At 33.9% G+C, this 27,715-nt stretch overlaps 1 protein-coding gene across 2 annotated transcripts; it reads right to left on the bottom strand.

The window, feature by feature from the left end:
* Window positions 1-41: 41 nt before the first annotated feature.
* On the bottom strand, window positions 42-19,494 carry GIN1 (gypsy retrotransposon integrase 1). Of its 2 annotated transcripts, none has more exons than XM_007449907.1 (7): window positions 19,349-19,494; window positions 17,535-17,662; window positions 15,618-15,923; window positions 8,635-8,826; window positions 8,363-8,539; window positions 7,601-7,886; window positions 42-764 (listed from the first exon to the last, which is right to left on the bottom strand). In XM_007449907.1, exons 1-7 carry the CDS (start codon window positions 19,488-19,490, stop codon window positions 490-492), a joined length of 1,506 nt encoding a protein of 501 aa, XP_007449969.1. In that variant the 5' UTR covers window positions 19,491-19,494; the 3' UTR covers window positions 42-489. The 2 variants fall into 2 exon arrangements, with proteins under 2 accessions (XP_007449969.1, XP_007449968.1); XM_007449906.1 differs by having other exon boundaries at window positions 490-764; window positions 17,535-17,728; window positions 19,349-19,490.
* Between the last annotated feature and the right edge of the window lie 8,221 nt (window positions 19,495-27,715).

The following is a 27,715-nucleotide window of genomic DNA, read 5'->3' as shown; positions in this document are numbered from 1 at the left end:
TTTTTAGAAGTTCCAATGACACAGAAAGAGGTTTCATTTATCACATTTAATAAATATTTATTAATGCAATTCTAGGTAGTTCAAACTTATTTTTTAAAAGGGGGGAATATTAGAAAAAAATTAAAACTGAAAACATGGTACCAATATCAAACAAAGTTTTGAGAGTTTTGAGCTAGAATTTAGTTTACTTCCTAAGAAGCAAGCATGCTTTGCCTGTTCTCTTTTTAGAAGAAAAAATGACATCTATGTAATATACTTCCTTTGCCTTTATATCTATATATCTATATATCTATATATATATATATGCACTGACATTCAAATGAGGCACAACTTTAGATAAATAAATAGTTATAAAATAAATCTTCAGGATTTAGTCATTAAGAGTTTGTCAAGATACTTTTTCTAAGTAACCTTTTTGAATGGAAAAGATAACAAGATTCAAGGAGATATACTTTCTAAACAAGCACTTTAAATGAATTTTGGTGTTCACTAACTTAAGTACTCAAGGACTTGGTTTGAAGAGTCCAAGAGACTAAAAGTCTGCTTTTCAAGAGTACTATGATCTTCTATCAAGGGAGAGATTTTGGCATTTCTATATTCTAACAGTTCACGATCCTTGCTTGATGTCAGTAATTCATTGTCGACTACTCCAATAGTTGCATCTTCTACCAGAATATTTGCTTGGTATGCGCCAACTGAAATTTCAGGCATTCCAATATAGTCATGGTCTGCCACAACTGAACCTTGTAAGAGATAAAGACTGTCTGAAAGAAGAAACATAAGTTTGCCTTTTAGAATTATAATTAAATCACTTTAAAATTAAATAATGTTAAATAAGGAACAAAATCCCAAGTAATATAAATTAACTATCAAGATTAATTTCTGGTGGGTTCTCGTATCTCCTAAATAAATATGTCAAAGAATGAATAAATTGATATATGAATTTGACAGTGCATACATACAGAATTCAGGAAAGATCAAGGATTTTAAAAGAGCCAAACTTTTTTTTTCCAATTAAAAAAAATAGGAATAATATAAAGGGATTTTTTTTTTTTATAGAATTAAAAAAAAATTTTATTGGGGTATAGTTGATTTACAATGTTGTGTTAGTTTCAGGTGTACAGCAAAGTGAATCTGTTATACATACACATATATCCACTCTTTTTTGGATTCTTTTCCCATTTGGCCATTACAGAGTATTCTCTTGACCTGTGTTTGGTAGGTGTGGGTGGAGGGGGTGGTAGGTGTGGGTGAGGGGCTGAGAATCATGGTATAGATTAAAAACAAAAGTTATAAAACTATATTTTTGATGTTGATGATATTCTTAATATACTTCTGCAAAGCATTTCTGGGTAAATTAACGGGGTCTCAAAAGATGTTTTAACAAATGGAATTGTTAAATCCTTACATTTACAACTTTAGATAATTCTCTGGTCTTTATAGAATCCACATTAGGGCAATAATATTAAATTGTCACAATATGAAATGATAAACTAAAATGAAGATTAAGTTCCTAGAATCAGGCTTATATAATAGGAATGTGAAAGTAGGCAGGCTACAATGAATTAGATTAAAAAGCTTAGCTTACTTAAGTCTAATTTAATATGAAAATGCTCATGACCTTTTAAGGTGTAGCTAAATCCATACTAAAATGCGATGAGGAATCTTCCTTGTCAGCATTTCATTCTATTTTGAGCAAATTTATCATCACTATCAGGAAAAAAATGCTATAAATGAAAAACACATGGCAAAGCAGCATCATCTTTATAAATAAAGGTTAATCATATAAAAGAAATTCTCCCTACATAATATTTTAATTCATTACAACAAAGAACTATTCCACCGCCGCTGATTAACTTCCTGGACCCCTGCCTTCTCTTTCTGGATTTTCTCCCAAAACATTAACAGATTCTCTTAAAGATTTTCATACCTTAAAGAATCCTCAAATTTTAAGTTCAATAAATAGCAAAAGGAACATTAATTATCCATTTAGATTAGAGATCAATGAAAGTTTCTCAGAGCAGATAAATTTGCTAATATATCGCAGAACATGATTCCACCCTACCCATCCTCATACTAATATGTGAAAAGCTAACTGAATCTATTCCAACCCTATAAGTTACACATTTATGAATTTTAAATTTACAAACATCAAAAGATCAAACAGGACTTCCCTGGTGGCACAGTGGTTAAGAATCGCCTGCCAATGCAGGGGACATGGGTTCGAGCCCTGGTCCGGGAACAGCCCACATGCCGCAGAGCAACTAAGCCCGTGTGCCATAACTACTGAGCCTGCACTCTAGAGCCTGTGAACCACAACTATGCGCGCCTAGAGCCTGTGCTCCACAAGAGAAGCCACCGCAATGAGAAGCCCGTGCACTGCAACAGAGTAGCCCCCACTCGCTGCAACTAAAAGAAAGCCCTCACACAGCAATGAAGACCCAACGCAGCCAAAATAAATAAATAAATAAATAAACTTAAAAGAATATTAAAAAAAAAAGATCAAACAAAGCTATGCTCTCTCCCAACAGATGGCATAAGTAGACTTGGGCTTGTATGGACATTTAGTTTTGCCCATTTACTTCTTCATTAGGCAAAGTGTAGTTGGTATTTTAGTTTTGAGAGGCTTTCTAAGTTTAACCCCACCAATTCTTATTAATGCAAAAGTAGTAATTAGATTGAAAATGCTGTTAAGAAGATACACATACTTATAATGGAAATAAAAGTATGGGTAATTGAAGGTGATAAGAAAACGATTTTTGTATGTTAGTAGGGGATGAAATGCTGAACAAGAGAACAAGTCTGAAAGATAAAAAAATCATGCAACCCATGAGAAGTGCTATGCCCAAGAGTAGCAGGAAAGAAGAAAAAATGATCAGTGAAATTGAAACACTTTTAGAATGTGTTGCTAGAGCTTCAACATCAAAGTTTGCTATTAGCTTGTTAATACTAGAGAAAGATAGGTTGCAATTTAAAAGAGAACTTAAAAAGGTTAGGTATGGTAAAAATGTTGCTGATGAAATTTTTCTAATAAGCCATGAAGAATTTCATAAGTTCAGGGTACACTGCTGCAATGTATTAGTGACAGCAGCTACAATATAGCATTTAAAGTATTTCCAAATTGGATCTTTGCAGAGATCTTTGATGAAGGAAGTTTTCTGTCTCAAAATTTTTTTTCCATATAGAAAGCAGGTCTATTGTAGTAAAATATGTCCAGTATCAACAGGGAAACTATGGATAGATGTAAACCTCTTAGAAGTTATCACTTTGATTTCCTGCAAATGTATTCAAAGACCTTGAGCGTAAGCACCTCCTAATTACAGTAGACTTAGAAACAAATGGACTTTACCAACCTCACCTGTTTGTAAGAGGACAGCTTCTATATGAAAGTAACCAATATATATCTGAATACACATACACACACACACTTCCTTTTAAATAAACTTTAAAGTAACTTACTGTGATCAAACTGTAGAGAATAAAGATTATACTCAGCAAATTCTACACAAATCACTCTATATGCAATGGAAAACTACTCTGGAGATTTCAAGCCTTCTTTGTGTAGGAAAAAACAAAATTCTCATTCATTCATAAAGGTCAAATATGTTTCAATTCCTACTATGTTCTAAATCTAGTGGACCCAAGAGAAATGCTCTTTAACTTCGAAAAAGATTACCAAAGACTTACCAGAAAGAGACTTTTGAGGCCTTACATACATGTTGAAATAATGCTATCTTAGATATACTGGGTAACTATAAAATATATCATTAAAATTTTTTTCACCTACTTTTTAAACATGGCTATTAGAAAATTTTAAATTATATATTACATAGTTTTTGCATTACATATCCATTGGACAGTACTGATCTAGAACAATCCTGAGTTAGGGATATAGAAAAGAACAAGGTAAGTTTTTGCACCCAAGATAAAAAGACAGAGAAATAAACAAACAAAACCATATTAAAGGACTTTTCTACTCAGTCACATTACACGATAGAATTTAATTATTTTAATTTTCTCATTCTATTTATTTAGTTTACTATTATGACATGTTTGATGAAAGCATTATTTCAGTTTTGACTGGACTGAATACTTTAGTTTCTTAGAAGCAGAGGTATTTTCAAGACATTTCAGGAAGGTGTTATCAGCAGTTTTGACATACTTTTTCTTATTTAGTTTTAAGGAGAAAAAAAATGAGATTAAGAGTATTAAAATTTCCCTAGGGAGAAAAATAAGTTAAAACCAAAGCCTCAGAAAAGTCTGAGTGATTGGATTAATTTATTTTTTCAAATAGAAAGAAAAGTACAAGGTTTCAGAATAATTAATTTTCTTATTGTGAAGTGAGGTGTCTTTGACTAATCCTATACATGGCCTGATATCCTAAAACTATTACAAATGTGTTGCCATACATCTTTTCTTATGATAAAATAACAAATAACTACAATTTGATACATACCACATAACTGTCATAATAGATAACCTACACTAACACAGAGAACTGAATGACTTTTAACTTTGAGATTACATAATTAGAGGCCAAAGGGAGGTGCTTTGCTAAAACTACAGCTGGCTCTCCATATCCCAGGGTTCGGATCCATGGATGTGCAGGTGGGGTAGGGGATAAAGGTTGGGGGTACTGTACTATGCCATTTTATGTAAGGGGCCTGAGCATGAGCGGATTTTGGTATCCACAGGGCTCCTGGAACTGATCCCCTGTGGATACCAACTGATGACTGTGTATTAATAATAAAGTCAAGCTCATGGGCTTGATACTAATATAGGGACTAAGCTTTATTTTGTTTTGTGAATGTAGACCATAATTGTGGTAGGCAGAATAATGGACCCCTAAAGATAGCCATGTACTAATTCATGAAACTTGTGATTACGTTACCTTACATGGCAAAGGAGAATTAGGGTAGTGACAGAATTATGGTTGCTAACCAACCTTGAAACAGGGAGATTATCCTGGATTATCAGGATGGGCCCAAGGATAAGAGTCCTTAAACGTGGAAGGGGAAGGAAGAATAGGAGGATGGAGTGATGTAATGTGAGAATAACTCTAGCCCCACTGCTGGCTTTTAAGATAGAGGAAGAGGACCACAGCCAAGCAATGGGAACAGCCTCTAGAAGGTGGAAAATGCACAGAAACACCATCTTCTTGAGCCTCCAGGAAGGAACACAGCCCTGCCAATGCCTCAATTTTAGCACAATGAGACCTACATTGGATTTCTAAGTACAGAACTGTAAGATAATAAACTTGTGTTGTTCTAAGCCACTAAATTTGTGGTAAATTGTTATGGCAGCAATAGGAAACTTATAAAAGAATAAAAACCATTTCACAAACTGTGAAGGGCAATCAGACCAAAGCCTTTAGGGGAGGCAGACACAAACTGATCACAATAATTCCCACTCAAAACAAAACTACTCAAAATCTATGTCAGACAGAATAATGGGTCAATAACATTTTTCCTTTCAAAGGGAAGCATTGCGATTATGAAGAGACACTATGGTATGTCAAAAATTTCTTGTTAAAATACTTAGTCTTGAAAAGGTGCCTGGCACTGAACTAGACAAAAAGGCAAATAGGCCTGCTTAAAATAGCAATGTCAACCTAGTACTGAATGTGCTCCCTCAACATTATGTTCTAGATAAGAATGGATAAGTTTGCAACAGAAGCATATCTGCTTTGTACAGTGAACTTTAATACAGCTATGAAATCTCAATGCTGGTAAGAGCAACAATGCAGAGAAATTCATAGTTCTTTTGGTTATACCTTGTTCAAATTTATGTCAAAAGAATGGGATGACTATTCAAAGACATTTTGTTTGGTTTAAATTCAGTTCAAAGACTCTTTAAAATCAGCTTTTGAGGTGAAGATTTTCAGGAAAATATGTGATAGAAATCACATTTATTTTGAATTTTCTACAAATAAGAAAAACAGACAAAAACGGACCAAAGAGTAAACAAGAACCAGATCTAGGATAGCTAGATTAGTACTTCCTTTGATTAATAAGAAAAAACAATTTTACCCATCAATCTCAGGTTCCTTATATGTATACACTAGTACTAATACTGCAATTTCCTTTGTATTACTGGAAGAATAATCTGCAGAGAATTCAAGCACGAGGCAATAATTGTACTGCCTCTGTTTAGAAACTGTTCTATTCAATTGGATTCTGAAATATTCAGCAGTAGCAAAATGTTAGGTCTCCTTAAGAAATTCTTCGGCAAGAGCAAATTGCAAAATGTTGAAACAGACCCTGATACAGCAACATTTTAAGCAGAAATTTTGTATTAATTAAGGAAGGTTAACACATTAGAAGGGAGCAAGTCCTGAATGCCGAAGATTAAGGGGAAAATCAAAAGAAGAAGAAAGGACAACATGCACCTGTATAATCTTTTGTTCCTACTTAACTTGCAGAAGGGAGAAATCATAAAGGGCAGCTTAGAACTAAGAGGAGGCACAAGGAATAAAAGTGCTTATCTTCTAACAACGAGAATGAAGGTACTACTGTGAGCTTTCTGAATTGGAAAAATCCAAGCTAAGTTTACTACTAGAGCAACTGGTTCTGCCATAAGCAGAAAGGAAGGTACTCAGAGCTTTTAACATGAGAGTTGTGACCCAGATCAGAAACAGAGTTGAGCTATTACAAAGCAGCCCCAAGGGCTTCATATCCTAAGAAAGAGGATTATCTATTATCATCATTTTTGTAATTATTATTTACTTAAGCCTGTTAAATAACTCAGTTGTTTATATTGTTTAAAAATGTACTAAATTGTATCTTCCTTAACTGCTACTCAGATTCAAATAATATTGATGCTTTATCTTTCTTTATAGAAAAAACAAAATTAACTAGCTAAGGTACCAATTCACTCCCTCAAAGTTATCCACTCCAAAGAAACTCTAGGGAGCACATAAAATAGGACATAAAGTGGGATTTAATCTGAAAGCCATGTCATTTAGCTCCAGTCTATGAAACAAAGGGTTAGAGAAGATCAGGATATCTTGACTATTTGTAATCACATTTTGAGGCAAGTATTACCTTGTCCAGTGTGCTATTTATCTCTTCTTATAATGGCACTTTATAGCATTCTGAGTATCTCCCACTCTCACCCTCCCCTGCATCCACCATGACTGTGACTAAGATGCAACATTAAAAATTAATCACATTTTAAAATGTCCCCTAATATATTCATCTCACAACAGAATTCTAGACAGTATGTTTGTTTTTGGTATTATTTATCTTAGTTACTATCATTTCATGCTAAAAGTGACAAAATATGCTGAAAGTGAAAATAATGAAGATATAATTCTTCCTTCTGTGAAACACGTTCAGTGTCTCCCAAATGAACTGTGGGAAAGTGTGTGAAAAGTACACTAGAAATCAAGATAAAATCTCTTACAAACCTGACAGTTCCAGAAGACACATGCTTATAAAAAAGACTACCTGGGCTCCAGTACTGTACAAAATTTTATAAAAATGAGAAGGGAAAAGAAAAACTAACCAAAGAAGGGGTGCGGGGCGGGGGGGAGATTTCTTATATTTTTAACTTCTCCATTCAAAAAAAGTAAAAATGTAGAGAAGTGACAGATATTTACCTTGTTCACTGGATTCTCTTACATAGGGCTTGAGGTGGGACATTTTGATGGGTCTTTTAAGTCTTGTCCCAGTGTTGTCTCTCAGAACAGCACATCCGTTTTCTGTAATATAGTCTATGACACAAGGACCAACCCATTCAGATTGGAAACGACCATCCTTCCACCAGTTTTTCCTTTGTCTTAAAACTTCATGACCCACTTTTAGATGAAATGGATTTAATTGCTTTGGTTTCTTTTTAACAATGATTTTGCTTTTATTTAGTTCATCACAACTGTTGTTCTCCATCTGCAAGTGTAAAAACAAAAAAAAGAACAAAGGGATGAAAGAGCTAGAGTTTCTTGAAGGTATATACAGATAATATTATAATAAAAAGATTACTTATTGAGATGCTACTGAAAGCTAGGCAAGAATCCCACTTAATTTTTTAAAACAATATTTCAAAGTCAGTATTATTACCTCAACTTTATAAGGAAAATAAAGTAATATGAGATAAAGTAATATGCCCAAGTTAAACAACTAGAAAGCAAAACCAGGGATTTGAATTCAGCTCTACCTTGATTCCAAAACACATAGTTTTCCTATTAATGTCTCTCAGAATTTCATAGCTAATAAACATACTGTTTAATCAAAACATGCAGAATTCAATGGAAGAAATTTGGTTTTAGGGTATATCATATGTATGTGAGTGTATGCTGAAATTAAAAAAAAATCACTGTACAGATTTTTAGATTATAGAGTTTTTTTCTATTAGATAGAATCACCTGGCCCGGTGAAGTTGTCTTATTCTCCATTATTTTATCAGCTTCTTTAATTGCACCTAGAATTCTGGCAAACATACTTGTATTATTACCATCCACTTCACGAAGAATATCTGAAGTCTCAGGCATGTAAAGATTTCTATTAAACATGTGAAAATACGGTGTATTTTTAGTAGGTTCCTATTAAGAAAAATAAACAACAATTTGTAATAAAACATTTATGTAGCCAAGAAATAGTCATAATTCACAAGTACAGATTATAAAAAGGTACATACCGAGTGAGTAACATTGAAGGCAAATGAAACAGCTGCTAGGTGATCATCCCAGTTGTTTGGGTAGTCAGCACAGTGTTTGGAAAGAAATGTTTTGATTGTGCTAGGTGTACTTACAGTTGGATTAATAGTTTGGGAGGCATGAGAAATTACAATTTGCTTTGTACCAAACAATTCACACAGTTCTGCATTGATCTGAAAAACATATAAAAAACAAACCTGATTTTAAAATCTGTATTTTATTTTTCCCTGGATTGAAAGGTTGCAAAAGAATTTGAATCTTGCCTTTTCCTTGACCATAGCCAGTCTTTATGAAACATACATATTTTGTTTAAAAGAGTAACTACCATTTATTGAGTCCTTACTATGTGCTGATGCTTTACATTACAGTCATTATACATGACAAAAATCTTATGAGATATTATTAACCCCATTTTAAAGATAAGAAGCTGAAGCTCTGGGAGGTTAAGTGCCTTGCCAGACACACACATACAGCAAGGAAATGGAAGAACAGAATTTAACACTAACTCTGAGTTCAGATAACATTTTAATTCAGTAGACAGTTTCTCAAACACAGTTAACATAATCCACTTAACAGCTACATGACCTTGGCCAAATCACCAAACCTCTGTGTACTCAGTTTCTTCATCTGTAAAATGAGGAAAATCCTACCCATGACTCTCTTGAGGATTAAATGAATGTTTATAAGGCACTTAAAACAGTGCTTGGCAAGTAGTAAGCACTTTATAACTCTTTATGTTACTATTATTTTTGTTGTTATATTTATTATGGGCAGGGCCTAATAAGTCAAAATGAGTTTAGAAAACTTCTAAGAGTAAGCCTGTTAACTTATTTTTCCTACCTTATTTATACCTCAAACTATTTTTTCTTATTATTTTTAGTTGGGGTAGTCAGATAGTAGTATATAGTAGTGGGGGTAGTGATACAGTTCTGGCCAAAAAGATTTAAGTGAAAGTTGTTGGGCAGACTCAGCTAGTTCTAGCTTTTTTTGTCCATTAACCTCCCCCTTCTTTCTGCCAAAAATGTAGAATTTGTGGCATGCCATATTGTAAGCATAAGATTGAGAGTCACATCTCAAAGATGGTGGAACAGAATGCTAGAAGCATGGGTTCCCAATGACATTCAGAGTTACCCTCCCAACTCTGGAGAGTCTGGCTTTCTTTTCCCTAAGTATAAAATAAACTCCTATTGGAGGGAAGAGAAGGGTTCTCTGTTACTGGCAGTGGAATACAATTCCTACCTAATATATGTACTAATTAAGGCCGTCTTTTTTTTTTTTAACATCTTTATTGGAGAATAGTTGCTTTACAATGGTGTGTTAGTTTCTGCTTTATAACAAAGTGAATCAGCTATACATATATCCCCATATCTCCTCCCTCTTGCATCTCCCTCCCACCCTCCCTATCCCACCCCTCTAGGTGGTCACAAAGCCCCGAGCTGTTCTCCCTGTGCTATGTGGCTGCTTCCCACTAGCTACCTATTTCACATTTGGTAGTATATATTAGTCCGTGCCACTCTCTCACTTCGTCCCAGCTTACCCTTCCCCCTCCCCGTGACCTCAAGTCCATTCTCTACATCTGTGTCATTATTCCTGTCCTGTCCCTAGGTTCTTCATAACCTTTTTTTTTTTTTTTAGATTCCATATATATGTGTTAGCATATGGTATGTTTTTCTCTTTCTGACTTCACTCTGTATGACAGACTCTAGGTCCATCCACCTCACTACAAATAACTCAATTTTGTTTCTTTTTATGGCTGAGTAATATTCCATTGTATATATGTTATATATATGTATATATGTTAGGCCACCTCCTTTTAAATCACAAGTAATCTAAAAGAAATCCCAGAACATAGGTATCATTTGGGTCAGCCTCAACCTGAGGTCATAATTAATGGTTTTAAAAATGACTGACTTTTGGAAAAGGCTTCAACTTGTTTGAAGAGCTTGCCTAGAACTGATCCAGTGAATCCATTTGTGAGATGCTACCTAGATATCCTTACCCCAAGAGCCTTTTTTTCTCCCCATCAAACCAGACATTCCATTAGTGGTCACAATTTTAGTTTTCCATAAGACACATTTTTAAAATTAAAGAAATAATTTTTCCTTTACAAATGTTAATTCTCTTTTCTTCACAGGTTTATAAAAAGGTCTTTGTGTATTTTATTGAAACAATTTAGCAAATACTCAAATGCTCTAAGCTATGTTAGAAACATCTGTACTTTCATCAACTTTATAATAAACCTCCCACATTGTGTATAATGTTCTAAATCTTATTTCAATACTTTAGCAGTGTTTCCTAGGTCAGTATATGCTGACAAAAAAACCCATTTTATTTTGTCACGATTATGCCTGCTGTATAATATTTAAGCCATTTAAATCACAGCAAAAAGAACAAATTTTCTTAATCACGTGATTTTTAGTTTTTTCGTTAAACCTCATAAAAGAGGCTTATAAACATTTATTGTTACTTTTAGTAAAATTTTCAAAGTCTTGGATTATCATATGACTTTTTTATTTTTAAAATTAATTTTTATTGGAGTATGGTTGCTTTACAATGTTGTGTTAGCCTCCACTGCACAACAAAATGAATCAGCCATACACATACAGATATCCCCTCTCTATTGGACTTCCCTCCCATTTAGGTTATCACAGTGCATTAGGTAGAGTTCCCTGTGCTACACAGTATGTTCCCACGGGTTGTCTATTTTATACGTAGTACCAATAATGCATATATCACATGACTTTAAACATAACTGGAAAGACTGCTGGTGATTCATAATGGTTTCATATTGTCATTACCTAGTATCTTGAAGTACTATATGCATTTAGGATGAGGCTTTTCATTAATAAAGGTGAAAGTAAGACAATATTTCAAATAGATTTCTTGATAATTTTGAATTTTGGTGGCCAATTTCCTATCAGATCTGATTAGTCCACATTTATTTTTATATCATTAATGTATCTGTGAAAGAGCTAGTACTAGAAGTTACTTGTGTCAGCTCTATCCTTTTCCTGTGGTTGAAAGGTGACTGCATTATTATTCGTATGATCTTGTTTCACTGCAAGAAAATTAAGCCACCTAGTTATTCTATGAAGGGTAGTTTGGCAACTGGACAATATCCATAAATTTAATTACTGCTGCTAAAGCAAAAGAATGAGTGAGGGAACCACTATGGACTCCCACATGTTGCAGATTCTCACTTTTCTCCCAAGATACCTTCCCGTACCATGTGCGACACAATCATCTGCTTTGTTGATTCAGGATGCTATTATGAATCTCTATATATTATTAGTAAAATCTTCATTTCTTTCTTATTTATTAGATAAAAATTATAAACAAAAGTTCTAATATTGTCATCCTACAAACTAGACTGTCTTGCACACCCCATTTTGCAGACCACTGCTATGTCAGTCAAGGTAGGCAATATTATACGGCAGTTACAAAACACATTCAAGGCTCAGTGGTTTAACTCAAAAATTTTACTACTTGCTCAGACAAGGTCAGCTGTAGGTCAGGGTGTCTCTCCAAAGCACCTAGGTGCCTCAGAAATCCTGGATGAGAGAAAATCCACTACCCTTTAGGGTAATATCTGAAATATGCAGTTAATTCTCCAGAGACAGAATAAGACTGGGAGAAGGAAGAATTGAGGATGAAGTTTTCAATACCTCAGGCTGAAAGGGGCACACATTCATCCATTCAACTTCTTTGCCCAGATGTGTTACTTGGGCTTGCCCACCTGCAAGAGGCTAGGACAGTTGTCTATGTTTGGAAGGCTAGGAGAACTAGTTATTGCTAAGCACTAGTAATTTATATCACAAAACAACAGATGATTATGTATATTTTAATCACCAATAGTTATAAAAACAACATAATGATAACATATAAACTGAAAAGTTAAGGGAAAAAACCTATAGTCTCATTACTCTTAAAAACTCCATGGTTAACCATATAAATTTTAATTTTAGTTTCTTTACATCTATTTTTTACATAGTTATCTGTGTAAAATATGTATACATAATATATGTAATAAAATATTTTATCCAGAGTTTTAACTGAACATGTTTTAATCAGTGTCCATGTTATTTCCTTTTCTTTGTAAACATTTTTTTTTTTTTTAAATAGTAAATTAATTTATTTTATTTATTTTTGCTGTGTTGGATCTTCGTTTCTGTGCGAGGGCTTTCTCAAGTTGTGGCAAGCGGGGGCCACTCTTCATCACGGTGCGCAGGCCTCTCACCATCGCGGCCTCTCTTGTTGCGGAGCACAGGCTCCAGACGCACAGGCTCAGTAGTTGTGGCTCACGGGCCTAGTTGCTCCGCGGCATGTGGGATCTTCCCAGACCAGGGCTCGAACCCGTGTCCCCTGCATCAGCAGGCAGACTCTCAACCACTGCGCCACCAGGGAAGCCCCTGTAAACATTTTTAATGACTACAAAATATTTCATCATGTGGCTTGACGTTTTTCTGAAACACTTTCTTTATTTGGATATTTAGGTCATTTCCTGTTTATCGTTAATATATATAGCATTGTGGTAAATAATATCATAAAAGAGCTATTTTTCTATACTTTGGATAATCGCCTTAGAATTCTTAGAAATAGGATCGTTCACCAGAAGATTATATATATATATATATATATATATATATATATATGGCTCTTACTGGACCTTTGGCAGACTGCTTTACAAGAGTTATTTTCAAGTTGCTATACTACCTGTAATGTAAGGCTATATAATTTTAACTGTAGTCTATTTGGTATTTTTGGTATTACTACTATTTTTCTTGATTTAGATAAACAAAAAATGGTCTTAATTTACATTACTGATTACTATTGGGTTTGAACATTTTTCCATATTTATTATTTTTATTTCCTCTTGTGAATTACGTTTCTGCCATTGTTTTAATTTGTTTGAATCTTTTATAATAAAGGCATTAGCCCTTTCCTGAATGAATGTGCTTTATTTTTGTTGGCCTATTTCTTGGCCTGTATGTTTTGGTGATTTTACCACATATAAATTTCTAATTTTTAAACAGCCAAAGTTGGTGATTTTTCCCTTTAAATTTATGCCACTATTCCCTAAGCTTGGAAAGTTAACTCAGTCTCTAGAGATTGAAAAAAAAAAAAAAAGTCAACTGTATTTTTTTTGTTTCAATTAAAAAAACCAAAAATTTTAATTTACCTGAAAACAATTTTGGTATGCAGTAATTCTAAAATCATAATATAAAAATAAATAGAAATAATTAGAAAATTGTTATCTATGCTGTTAATTAAATTAAATTAATTAAATAATCCTTCCCTAACTCCACTCATTTATGATACCAGCTCTATCATTTTAAACATGGTTACTAAACTCTGTGCCAAAGGGCCTCCTTAACACGTGTTGGACACCTTGAAAACTACTAGCTTAAGGTAGTTTATGGTTTCAACATTAGATCAGACTACATTCCTTTTGATGATGTTGTATCTTTACAGAACTGTTTTTTGACAGGTGCTATGATAAAAAGCAATGACTGTATAAAGATCAATGCAAAACAGGAAACGAGGATAGCAGTGTCCAAACTGATTCCAAAGTTTGAAAAGCTTAGCAGTGGTAAACAGGTATACACATCCCATTAGTAACTAACTGTGGTTATTTAAGAACGAAATGAAAATGAAATGAAAATGAAAAGAATGAAATGAAAATATTATTTCTTTCAATTTATGACTACTATTTTTTTTAAATGGCTAAGTGGTTAGGATATAAATACTAAGTTGTTTGGACCTGTGCAGAAAAAGAGTTAACATAGTAGAACTAAGGCTGCTATCCTGTGAAAGTCCTGCTTACAAAGTTGGCCCTTGGCTGGTGTCTAGGACCTTGGATTTCGTGCGGGTTTCCACCATTCCCTAACTGATTAAGGGTGGCTCACAGTGCCTAAACTGTTTATACAATCAAGGTGGCTTATGCTGAACACCTTCTTTCTTTTGAGAATCTATAATTTTTGGTGCTTATGTGATCAGCTCCCAGTGAAAATCCTAGGCACTGAGTCTCTAGTGAGCCTCAGTGTTGTTGTAGACAACAATTTACATGGGTTGCTATAACTCTGCTAGGAGAATTGAGCATGTCCTGTGTGATTACAACACTGGGAGAGGATGTCTTAGAAGCTTGTTCCTAGTTTCCCCTGGACTTATCCCCATGAGCCTTTTGTCTGCTGATTTTGCTTTGTATCCTTTAGTTATAATAAATCTTAGCCATAGTATGACCATCTGCTGAGTCCTCCTAGTGAATTATAAAACTTGAAGATAACCTTAGGGACCCCATGGCACAAGCCCTAACTATTTGATAAGTATCATTTTAGGTATTTCTTTTGGACTGAGATATCAAAGGTGCTGTGAACCTAGATAGTCTGGTTATTTTCTTACACCAGTACCCTGTCAATTATAAAAATTTAATAATATGCCTTAAGTATAGTAGTTATATTCCTTTTTTAGAATTTTTGTATGTATTCCTATCTGCTTATTCTTTCAGGTTAACTGTAATCCGGATAAAGGCCAGGGCAAGGGAAAATGGTCCCTCCTTTTTAATGCTGATTAGAAATACATTAACATATAAATTAATTTTGATTTGGGAAAATTTGGTATCTTTCAATATTGAATATTCTCATGCACGAACATGACTGTATTTCTCCATTTAGTCAATTCTCCCTCTACATATCAATCACAGAATTTTTAAGCTAGAAGCAAAAAAAGACTCTTTGGTCCAACCTCCTCATTTTAGTTTGAAGAAAACTAAAGATAGGTTTACCATTACTTAGTGGCACAGTAACTACTAAAATCCTTAATTTCCAGTACAACTACCTTTGTACTACACAATATTAAACCTCTCTATCTGTAGGAATTTATCTAAACTTATTAAGTACCATATAAGTTGTGCTGCTCACTGAAAGGTGAGTAAAATATGCTCCTAGATCTAAGTAGTTTGTCTTACCTGATGAATGAACTCATCTCTTTGGTCCATTATTATTTTCTGAGGAGGTCCATATAAGAAAAATATATTGATAATAGCTTTAGAAATTTCTGATGCTGAAACATCACAAAGAGGCAAAATCACAATCCATTTTGTGAACAAATCTGTCATGATTATAGCATATACATGACTTCTGCTGCTTGTATGAAATGGGCCCATCAGATCAACAGTAACTATACTCCATGGATTCTCCACTTTGAGAAGGTGCTGTTTAGGTGCTAGAATAACCGTATTTTTTGCCACTTGGCAATGCTGACAAGCATATACCTATAAAACAGGCATACAATAAAGAAAAGGTATACAAATGTTAATATATTCAATATAATAAAAGCAGTCTTATAAATCTGAACTTTGAAATGGTTGATAGGTATTTTGTGTTTTGAAGGAGAAACTTTTGGACTATTCTCATAATAAAATAAAACCTATTCAGAATATAAGCAAATATTACTTGCTACTACTATTCAATGACCACCTTAAGGGGTTTTATTCACATGGAACATAATTCTGGTTTACAATCAATAAATATTTATTAAATGAATAGATCTTAAAACATGTTTGCTATAATTTTAAATCAATTTGTGAGTATATAATTTCTATAAGCAAAAAAATTTTTTCTTTTAAAGTTATCACTCTACTAAGTTCATTCATTCATGTATGCAGTAATATTCATTAAAATATAACTTTATTCAAACAATATTTATAGATGCCAGAAATTCCTCTAGGTCCTGGAAAAAGAGAATGAACAAAAACAAAGCCCATGCTGTCACGGAGCTTTCATTTGTGTGAGATGAGATCAATTGATCAACATATGGATGGTGCCATTGTTCAACATATTTCTGGAATTACACTTTGGAAACTACTTTCAAACCAAGTCCTGAACAAAACTTTTAAACCAATCTTATTGCATTATAGTTACTTTTGATCAAAATTTTTATTTTCTAGCTTTTCTAACTTAAACTAATTCTCATCACAAATAACTTTATTTCCCAAAATCATTTTTCAAATGATGAAGATGTGACAAAGATTTCATTGAATGTCTGTAAAGGAATGTGTGGCAGGTTCTAAAGGCAAATACAAAAACTGAGGTCTTTGGAATACCTGCACAGACTCACAAATGATACTTAGTTAAATTGAATGTTGGGTTAATTCTTTATGCCTGAAATGACAGTCTTTTTAATGCACTATTATGATTATTAAAGGGTTCTCATATACATACTAAGGAATTTCTATCATTTGCCATATGGAGCACACTAGAAAGAGTAGGGATCAATTGACCTAGCGGCAAGAATCCCAGAACTCCTAGGTGAATTTTCTATTAGAAGAAGTTGAGGTCCTAATGGGTTATAAAGTTACAAAACTCAGACTAACTTCATTATCTTCACAACTTGATTTTGCAATTAGTTGGTTTGGTGTTTCTGCCATATTTGACATTTTCTATGTCAAGACAATACAGGGACAAAAGAGGAGACACACATGGGGCCTGACTTATAATGAACATATTCTCCTCTCAAGAAAAGATTGTATGACTGCCATCAAAGAGGTGATGATTAATTTCTGGTCAAAGAAATTTCAGCCCCATTTAAATTCTGCCTACACAAGATAGTTCAATGATGAAAATCTGGTTCTAGATAATCTATCTAAACAGAGTATTTTCAAATATTTAAATAATGCTTTGTTCTAGTTCAAATTATATTTCAGTGATTTTAAAGAAGATTTTTGAAGGGAAATAAAACTCCCTTTAAATGTTTTGCAGAAAAACTACCCAGACAAAAAGTACTTAATGAGAAGTGATATCTAGAGTTAATCTGGAGCAAACATGAATTTTGGATATATACTACAAAAACATTATTCAAAATATTCTAAATACATAAGCCATACCCACTGTTTGACATCATTGGTCACAGAAGTCCAATAGTAGCTGGATTCCACTAGAGTAAGGGTTCTGGATATGCCATGATGGGCTCCAGTGTCATTTTCATGGCATTCTCTTAGGACTTTCTTTTTTTCTTCTTCTGAAACAATTACCAAACGATTTTGTTTTCTGTCTTTTCCGACATAAAACAGCTTTTTTTCTGAAATAAAAAAATACCAAAAAGATATAATTGAAATTTTTAGATATCTATATAGTTTTAAGATAATCATAGCCTTATCTTTAAACCATGAGGTTTTTTTTGTTAAATCCTTTTCCCTCTAATATAGAATATTTGTGATGATGCTACCATACAATCTGAAAGGTCCTCAGCTGTTACACTTACTAATAGATATGTAGAACTAGCTGCTATAGTTTTGTAGCTATCAACACAAGTAGGGCTAGCTTGTTCACCAAAGCACATGATAAATATGGGAGTATAAAATTATCTTTCTATGGGAGTAATCAAACTAGAAAAATACTTGCAGCAGGCACCTCCTAAAAAAGTCAGGAATTAGCAAATAAATTATGTACAGATAAGCAACTTCTGGAATAGAATTTTCCAAAATAGCATTTCATCATAGCTGTATTTTTGTAAGCAACCACCTCTCTTAAGTTTTTCAGGATTTGGGTAGGAAATAGGGTTCATAAAACCAAGAAAGTGGGCAAACGTTAATCCTCAGGGCAGTTGTTTTCCTTTGGAGACACCTGGAAAGAGTCTATGGCTGGGAAGTAATCAGGGCAGGAAGAGAATAGCCAATTCTCCAGTGTGGATGAGTAGCTATTCAAACTCCAAAATACACCAGTAAGCTATTAGTGTGCTTAATTAAGCACATGCTGAGTGGAACATTCCTTACTTGAATTAGAAAGTAAGCAACTTAAGGGCAGGAGTTATCTATCTTATTCATCAACATGTTCCCAAGGCCTAAAACGTGACTGGCACACAGTAGGAACTCAGTAAACATTTGTTGCATAAGTGATTAAATAAATGAATGAATGAGTCCTCTTTAGTCTAAGATGTAATAGGTATGCCTGTTCTTAAGCTTAAGGGAGTTACTGGAAGGGGTGTACACAGGGAAAAATAAGCAGGTATTTATTTATTATCTTAGAATTTTCTTGACCTGCTTTGAGAAAAGCCTGATTCTGTACCTACAGGCAAAATTCCCATTAATAGTACCAACATTCATTTAGTCATCTGGTGACTGTACTTCTTTGCTTATCTCATCCCAAACTTCTCTTCCCCTTTGGAGGAGGAGGAGAAAGAGGGGAAAATTATCATAATCTTTCAAGATAAATATTCTACTGTCTTTCAAATATTTAATTCATTCAGGGGGATTAGGAGTTCAAAAATAAATATGATCCTGAGACTATTTAATGGCACTGAGAGGGAGGAACCACAAAAATAAGTAGAGTAAACTTTGTCAGCATTTTCATATTAGGCATCAAATAACTTCTTCATTGAGAGTGACACGAGTGCTTGCAAGTGTACCACTGGAGTAGGAATCACCTGAGGACAAAAGCAGGTGACATTAATTTAGGTAAGTTTTGTTTTGTTCATGGTATAATTTTCTATGATTTAAAATGCCCTTTTCACGCTTACTGGCCTTCAGTTAGCTTCCATGTGATTTTTATTTTGCTTTTGACTGAATGGCATTATCAATTTAAATGGTAATTGTTAAGCAACGACCAATTACTACAGAAATTCTCAGGATTCCACAAGGAATTACATATGGAGAAACATCTATATAAACTCTATACTAAAAATTGGGGGCATTAATTTTACCTTTGAAGGCAAATTTTTTTGCTGCTCTTCTTATGCCACTTCTCTCACTAGGCAGTGTAGTTGGATGATATTCACCAATTCGTTTATAATATGCAATCTGTTTAAGATGAAGGTCACCATTTTTTCCACTACGAACCATCATGAACCTAGGTTAAAGGTATTTAAAGATATAATTTAAATGATAAACTAATTCAGTTGCTATTTCAGTTTAGCCTTCTGTCATATTTCTGCTTACATGTGAACTGAACATTCCCAGAATATTATCTGTGTCAGAGATAATTGTAGTACAGAAAAGTGTGTGATGTAGATGAACTAAAATATTCAAATGCTATTTTTGAGACACAACATGACACACTATCTTGTCTCTTTCCATGTGAAAAGAAATACTGAAAAATTTCCACATACTGGGAAAAAAGGAAATGAACAAGCACACTTCAAAAAGTTTTGCTTAAAGTCTCTATTACCATCAACTGAAATGTTACTTACATAGGATAGTTCTGTTATGTGACATTTAAACAAATGACAGCTTATAAGAGGGAAAATGTAATTTTATATTACTTCTAAATATATTCACGGTCATTGCAAAATGCAAAAAATTCTCAAATCATTTATGAGAAAGATACATTTTAGAAATGTTCAAATGATAAATGGCAAAGAAGATATTTAGCTATGCTAGATCTCATACACTCTTCTGAACTACATTTAAGCTAATTTTTCTTGAACAGAAATGATTTTTGTTTTGTGTGTACTTTCCCTATGTTATAAAGAAAAACCTGGCTAGACTGGCCAAAACAAAACTTCTCTATTTTAGACCCTAAGCCATATGGAAAACCATTACTACATTCAAAAGAAAAAAGCTTTTCCCTCATATTTTCAGTCAAAACGAACTATTCTGTGCTGGTTATTCTGTTTGCCACCATCCCGCTGATCCAGATACATGTTTGGCCTTTCTCTCCCTGCTGCTGTACCCTGAAAGACTGACCCTTACAGACTGCATTTATAGTTTAATGGTTGGACTTGTCCAATGGGAGGTACGAGCAGGCAAATCACATGGCAGAAGAAAGAGGTCAGGATATTTATTTCCCGGCTCCTTCCTTGGTTTAAGCTGCAACCCTCTACAATCATAGCTCCTGTCAGGAAGCCCATCTTCTGTGTCTCTAGTTCTCACTGGAAGTCTGTAACAACATTTCTTCTTGCTGCTTCAGCCCTAGAGGTGGTTGCTATTTTCTGCTGTTGCTAGTCTCCAGGTGCCATGTTGGATTCTTTGACCCTTTCCATCATATGTTTATAAACAGGAACTTCATTAAATTTTCTTTAAAATCCTAGCAGAGTATATCTTCTGTTTCCTGCTAGAACTATAATTGATACAAATGCTTAAAATTCTGAATTTCCAAAAACAATATAGATGCTTACTGACCACTAGAAGATGCAGGGATAAGGCTACGAGAAAATATTACTGCAGAGAGAATGTTAGAACAAAGCAGAATAGACCATGCTTATAAACTATGGCTTAAAAAGCTTATTAAGTCTCTTTCCCAATGATACAGCACTTTGCACATTTAATAACCATCTTTCTGATCTTTTCATAACTTTGGGATATCAGTACATTTCTAACATCCCTTAACCTTAGGTTAGCATAAAGTATAAGCCATTTTAAAAGCAAAGGTTCTGCAAAGCTAATTCTCTCCTATCATAACCTAAAAAACAGGTCAATTATCTCTATAAAACAATTAGCTTATTCTGTTTAATTCACGTTCCATTAAATACATAATTTTTTTCATTTTATAATAAATAGTTGTACCCCTAAATCAAACAAATGTACCTTATCACAGTTTCTAAAACATCTCAAAAATGAATGGATCAGATTTTAAGACCATCTATGAAACTACAGTAAATAAGACAGTGAAGTATTGGCATAAGCCAATACTTATGGATAGACAAACAGGTCACTGAAATAGAATAGGGAGTCCAGAATTAAATCCACATGTATGCACTCAATTAATTTACAACAAAGGCATCAATACAATGGGGGAAGAGATGGTCTTTTTGATAAATGATGCTGAAGCAATTGGATATCTCTATCAGAAAAAAAAATTAATACTGACCACCTACCTACATCAACAAAAGTAATTCCAGACAAATCATAAACCTAAAAGTGAAAAGTAAACTATAAAACTTCTGGAAGAAAACACAGAAGAAGATCTTCAAAACCTTAGGATAAACAAAGATTTCTTAAACAGGACACAAAAAGCACTATTCATAAAAGAAAAAAATTATAACACGTTGGATTTCATTAAAATCAAAACCTGTTCATTAAAGGCCATTAAGAAGGGAAAGGGTAATCCACAGATTGGGAGAAGATACCTTATATATATATATATCTCATGAAAGACTCATACACAGCATATATAATTAACTACTACAAAATCAAGAAGAAAAGGATAAAACTCAATACAAAAAAATGGGGAGGGGCTTCCCTGGTGGCGCAGTGGTTGAGAGTCCACCTGCTGATGCAGGGGACACGGGTTCGTACCCTGTCTGGGAAGATCCCACATGCCACAGGCTAGGCCCGTGAGCCATGGCCGCTGAGCCTGCGCGTCCGGAGCCTGTGCTCCACAACGGGAGAGGCCACAACAGTGAGAGGCCCGCGTACCGCCAAAAAAAAAAAAAATGGGGAAAAAAATCTTACATGACATTTCAAAGAAGTGAATATCCAAATGGTTAATAAGCAAGTGAAAATGTGCTCAACATCATTACCCCTAGGGCAATGCAAATTAAAGCCAAAATGATTTACAACTACACACTATTAAAAAGGCTGAATTTAAAAACAGACAACACCAGGGGTTGTGAGGACAGGTAACCGAAACTCTCATACACTGTTTGTGGAAGTGTAAAATGGTACAGCCACCTTGGAAAATGGACATCTAAAGCTAAACATGTCTACCCTAAGGACTTGGCAATTCTATTTTTAAGTTTATATCGTAGTGAAATGAGTATATGAGTATCAGAAGACGTGTATAAAAATTTTCATAGATGTTTTATAGTCAAAATACCCCTAACCGGAAACAGTAAAGGCATCAAGAGGTTTTACCCTGTGTATACTCAGTCCTTGCCCTATAGACACTTCTGTTGTTTTCCACTTCCGTGTTGCTCTAAATCTCAGTGCTTTTCAAACTAACTGTGAAATCTGTGACAATAGACAATAGACAATAGAAAATACCTTTATTTTCATGTCATCCTATCTACAGCCTTTCCTGTGCCAAAAGATTCTGTGGCAAACTTCCACCCTTCATCAATTTTCAATTTAGGAAGACGTGTGTGGTTTTAAGTATGGAATATAGACTGTCAGTCTACCTATCCATTTGCCTGCCTGTCATTCTAGTTCTGTATTATTAATAATTCTCCTTAACTCTTAAAAAATCAACCAAAAAACAGGCAAAAATCATTTTTCTGTCTTATTTTCATCTCTAGGATACACTGACGCAAGCTCTTCCAAGTCCAAGAGATAGAAGGACCCGTCCTTTCTTAGTTTACATTAAATCATTATGGTCTATATTCTGTAAAATTTATAATATACTATAAATGACCCCAAATTCTTGTTTTCCCTTAATGGCTTTTGGGACCACCAATGTTCTAAATCACCTAAAAGAAAACGTTAAAACATCCCAGCCTAGACACTGGGAGCATGGTACCTGTAGGAGGATGAAATTTATTTTAAAAAGGTAAAATCCTTTGTTACGTCCATTTCAGAGACCAGTAAAGGTTGCAAAATTTCCTGAAGGACATTAAAAAGAAAAGGGGAGAAGCCTCTTCAGGCCTCTAAAAAGCCCGCAGGAGCAAAAGACCAAACTCTCACACCTCAAAGGAAGTACAGGTCCTAAAACACAGAGGTTTATCCCAGGGGATACATGGATTCTTCAATGTACGCAAATCAATCAATGTGATACACCATACTAAAACACAGAGGGATGTGGGTAATTGTAACTGGTAGAAAAAAATTGGCCATTGGAAAACATGAATGTCTGCATAAAGCACAGTGATGTCTATATCTTGCCCTTATACTTAAAAACCTCTCTCTTCTAAGTTCCCACCATACGCCTCCCATTTCCCTTCTGGGTATCTTAGTCCATTTGGGCTGCTATGGTAATTTATTATAGACTAGGTGGCTTAATAATAACAAACATTTGTTTCTGATAATTCTAGAGATTGGGAAGTTCAAGAACAATCTGGTGGATTCGGTGTCTGGTAACAGCTTGCTTCCTGGTTCATAAATGGCATCTTTGCTATGTCCTCACATGGTAGAAGGGGTTCAGGAGCTCTCTGAGCTCTCTCTTATAAAGACACTTAACCCATTCTTGAGAGAGTTCTACCCTCAGGATTTAATCATCTACCAAAGATGCCACCTACTAATACCATCACATTAGGGGTTAGAATTTTAACACATGAATTTTGGGGGGACACAAACATTGTCTACAGCATTGAGGTCACTATAGTTACTTACTAATGGCATGCCTGCACCTCTGGTCAGTGTACAACTTCTCAAACCTTGGAATTAGATTAGACACTGCCACCCTCATTTCTTCTTCCGTACTGATTTTCGTACCGTATATGCATTATTACCACGGCAAACATTCAAAAACCAGTTTTGCAAAGATATAAAAAAAAGGAATGTAGTGTGACCTAATGTTGAAACTGTGAACTAGTGGTCCACAAGGGATATGATAGATGTTGAATAAACCTGTGTTTCCTTTGAAAGTTTACAATGTTTCATTGTAAATGAAATTTACAATGTGAATTCACTATGACGCCCTAGGAAGCCTTGGCACACAGCTTGACAATTCAGAGTTAAGGCATTTAACAAGTGAATACAAACTGGATTTATTAAGTTAAATTTTTGGATGTTAAATAACACTGATATTTATAAATTATAGGTCGCTCAGAGTTACAGACTAAAAGTTTTCGACATTCCTTTAACTGGAATCAAAAAAACCTTGCAGATGACAATGCTAATACTAAGTTCTCTAAGTGTATAACAAAAAGCACCTATCAGGTCAATCCCATATATCTCTTTTCTAAGCACTTCCTAAATAAAGAAAAAAGGCAAGAGGTAATTTCACAGAAGAAAAAGGTTTCTTATCTCATTTTCTCTTTGTAAAATTAATTTTTACACTTCTTAAAACATACACATCATTCTTGATGATGTGTACTTCTAATTTCCAAAAAGTTCAGGAAATAAGGCTTTCTAATTTGAAAGGCCAATCATTATTAACAGGAGAGTTAGTTTATTTCATTATTTCTATTCTTTTCCATCTTTCACACAATTATAATATAGCAAAGGATATTAAAATACATTTAATCTTCAAGAAGGAGGGAAAGATGAACAGATTTTTGAAAAATTAAATATACCACATCACACACTGAAAAATTAGATCTTGACTAAAGAACACATTAATATAGCACCAAAAGGAAGCCCAGTGACTGTGATTCAATATCCCATTTTCCAGATAAGAAAAAAGACTTCAAGTGGTTAATTCAGATTGAAATTGACTGGTAAATTATAACGCTCAACAATGGAAGTAAATTACTCCTTTCTGAAACAGCATTTAAAAATTCCCATATAGGCTTCTGCCTAGAATGCAGAAAGCTGGAAAAAAAAAGTCACTCCTACCCTAACAATGAGAAAAGAACTGGATAAGCTCACTAAGATGTCAATTCTCCACAAACTGATCTATAGAATCAATGCAATGCAATCAGAAACCCAACAAGCTCTTTTGTAGGAACTGACAAGCTGATTCTAAAATTGATACGGAAAACCAAAGGACTCAGAATAGCTAAAACAAGTTTGAAAAACAAGAATATAGTTGAAAAATTTTACATTACCTGGTTTCAAGACTTACTTTAATGTTATAGTAATCAAAATTGTGTGGTACTGGCAAAATGACAGCCATTGATCTACAGAACAGAATAGAGTGTCCAGAAATATAGCCACACAGAAATGGTGTTTACTGATTTTTGACATAGGTGCCAAGGTAATTCAATAAAGGATAATATTTATAACAAATGATGCTGGAGCAACTAACTAAACATCCATGTGAAAAAACATGAATCTCAACTCATATCTTGCACCATATGAAGAAATTAAAATTATTCACAACAGTCACAGACCTAAATGTAACACCTAAAGTTATAGAACTTCTAGAAGACAACAAAAAAGAAAATTTTTGAGCGCTTAGGCTAGGCAATGACTCTCGGATAACAAACAGAAAGAACCCATAAAAGAAAAAATTAAAACTTCTGTTTTAATTTAAGAAGATAGAGAAATCACAGCCCAGAGAAAGTATTTGCAGTACACGTATATAATGAAAAACCTGGGTCCAGAATTTATAAAGAATTCTCAAATCTCAATAATAAGAAAACAAACAATCCAATTTTTAAAGTGGGCAATAGGTGTGAACAGACACTTCATCAAAGAAGATACGGTTAGCAAATAAAAACATGGAAAGATGTTCAACACCATTAGACAATAAAAACGCAAATTAAAACCACAATAAGATACCACTACAAATCCACCAAAATGGCAAAAAACAACAAAAACAAACAAAACCTGGCAATACTAAGTACTACCAAGCATGAAAAGCACTGCTGGTAAGAATAAAAAATGGTGTAAACACGTTGGAAAACAGTTTTAACCCAAGAGAAATGAAAGTATATGTTCACACAAAAATCTGTATGTGAATGTTTCTAGAAGCTTTATTCATAACAGCCAAAACCTGAATACAATCCAGAAGTTCATCAACAGGTGAATGGATAAACAAACTGTGGTAGATCCACACAGTGGAATACCACTCAGCAAAAAGGAACTACAAATACATTTAACAATAGGGAGGAATCTCAAAATCATTGTATTAAGTGAAAGCAGACACAAAAGGCTACATACATACTATATGCCAGTCTTTTTATGACATCTGGAAAAGCCAAAACTATAAAGAGAGGAAACAATTTTTTGAAATGATTTTTGAAAAATAACTACAAACGCAGATTTTAAAAATAATAGCAAACATTTATACAGCACTTTACTGTGATGATCCTCACAACATGCTATGGAGCAGGTACTAGGTTTACATCTGTTTTAGAGATAAGAAAATGGAGGTTCAGAGAGATCATCCACTTTACTCAAGGCAACACAGTTAGTGAATGCATCCACTGACTTAAATTTAAACCTTGGTCTCTGTTGCTTCAAATTTCGTGGTCCATCCCCCGACACTAATTTAATTATTTGTCATCCTCAGCTTTCATAATACTTGGTTCAGGCCTCTGCTAGAAAAGTTATAAAGTGATTTTTGTAATAAATAATTTAGGTTATAAATGAGGAATGAGAAGGTCTTGTTAGTTTTTAATGATTACATTGTTTCACATAGTATTCAGGACACAGTGGACATTCAACTATTTGTAAATGAGTAAGAATTACTTGCATTTCGTGAGAGGAGAGGTAGCATTGAATTTAAAAAGAGCACATTTTCCAAAGGTGACTATTATTTCACTTCAGAAAACATTACCTCACTTGCATGTATTGATATATGGTACTACAAGTAGGGCCTGTCTAAGAAGGTACGGTTTTTAGGAGTCAGAATTTCTAGCATGTGACAGTTACCTGTCTCAGTATCCATGTTTGACAAAAAGGAAATAATACTTACCTTTCCTCTTTCACAATTATGAAGATCAATGAGATAATTATGAATTTGAAAAGTCATTTGCAAATGATAAAGCAATTATAATTATTGTTAAAATGTTTTAAGTATTATTATTATCCATATAAAACTGTTCAAAGTAGCAGAGAACTTTCTTATCTCAAAACCATTATCCTCAAGGAAAAAAAGATTTTAAAATCTCGTTCCTTTCATTAATGGAACGAGATTAATGTTTCATAGCAATGTTTATTTACGTTTTACTGCTAAACAGGAAACCCAGAAGAATCAAGAGTTGTATACTTTATAATGAGTTTTTAGTCTAATTGGTTTCACAAGATTGCGGTTCTGGCAGTAAAGACAGATGACAAGGAGAAATAGAAAACGAAAAAGAAAGAAAAATCAGTTCACAAAAAGTATAGTCCTCTAAGTGGAAGGTTAAAAGTTTCCTGCTAATGTTTGCTATTTATATATAGGTACAACTTAAAGAACTAATAGTTTTTTCCTTTTCAAAAGAACTATTTGGTCCCTAGAAACCATCCAATATAGTTAATATGAGCAAATGGCTTTAGGCTATAATACTCAGAACAAAGATAAATATCTTCCTGTTCCCAAATATTATTAAACAAAGGTATCATTTACAAGGGAGAATTAAGTGGTTTGAGTTATAAACACGAAGATT

The sequence above is a fragment of the Lipotes vexillifer genome, unplaced genomic scaffold, assembly GCF_000442215.2.
Source record: "Lipotes vexillifer unplaced genomic scaffold, Lipotes_vexillifer_v1.1 scaffold742, whole genome shotgun sequence".
Taxonomy (NCBI): domain Eukaryota; kingdom Metazoa; phylum Chordata; class Mammalia; order Artiodactyla; family Lipotidae; genus Lipotes; species Lipotes vexillifer.
The sequence above is the reverse complement of the archived record's forward strand: the minus strand, read 5'-3'. Positions and strand labels throughout refer to the sequence as shown.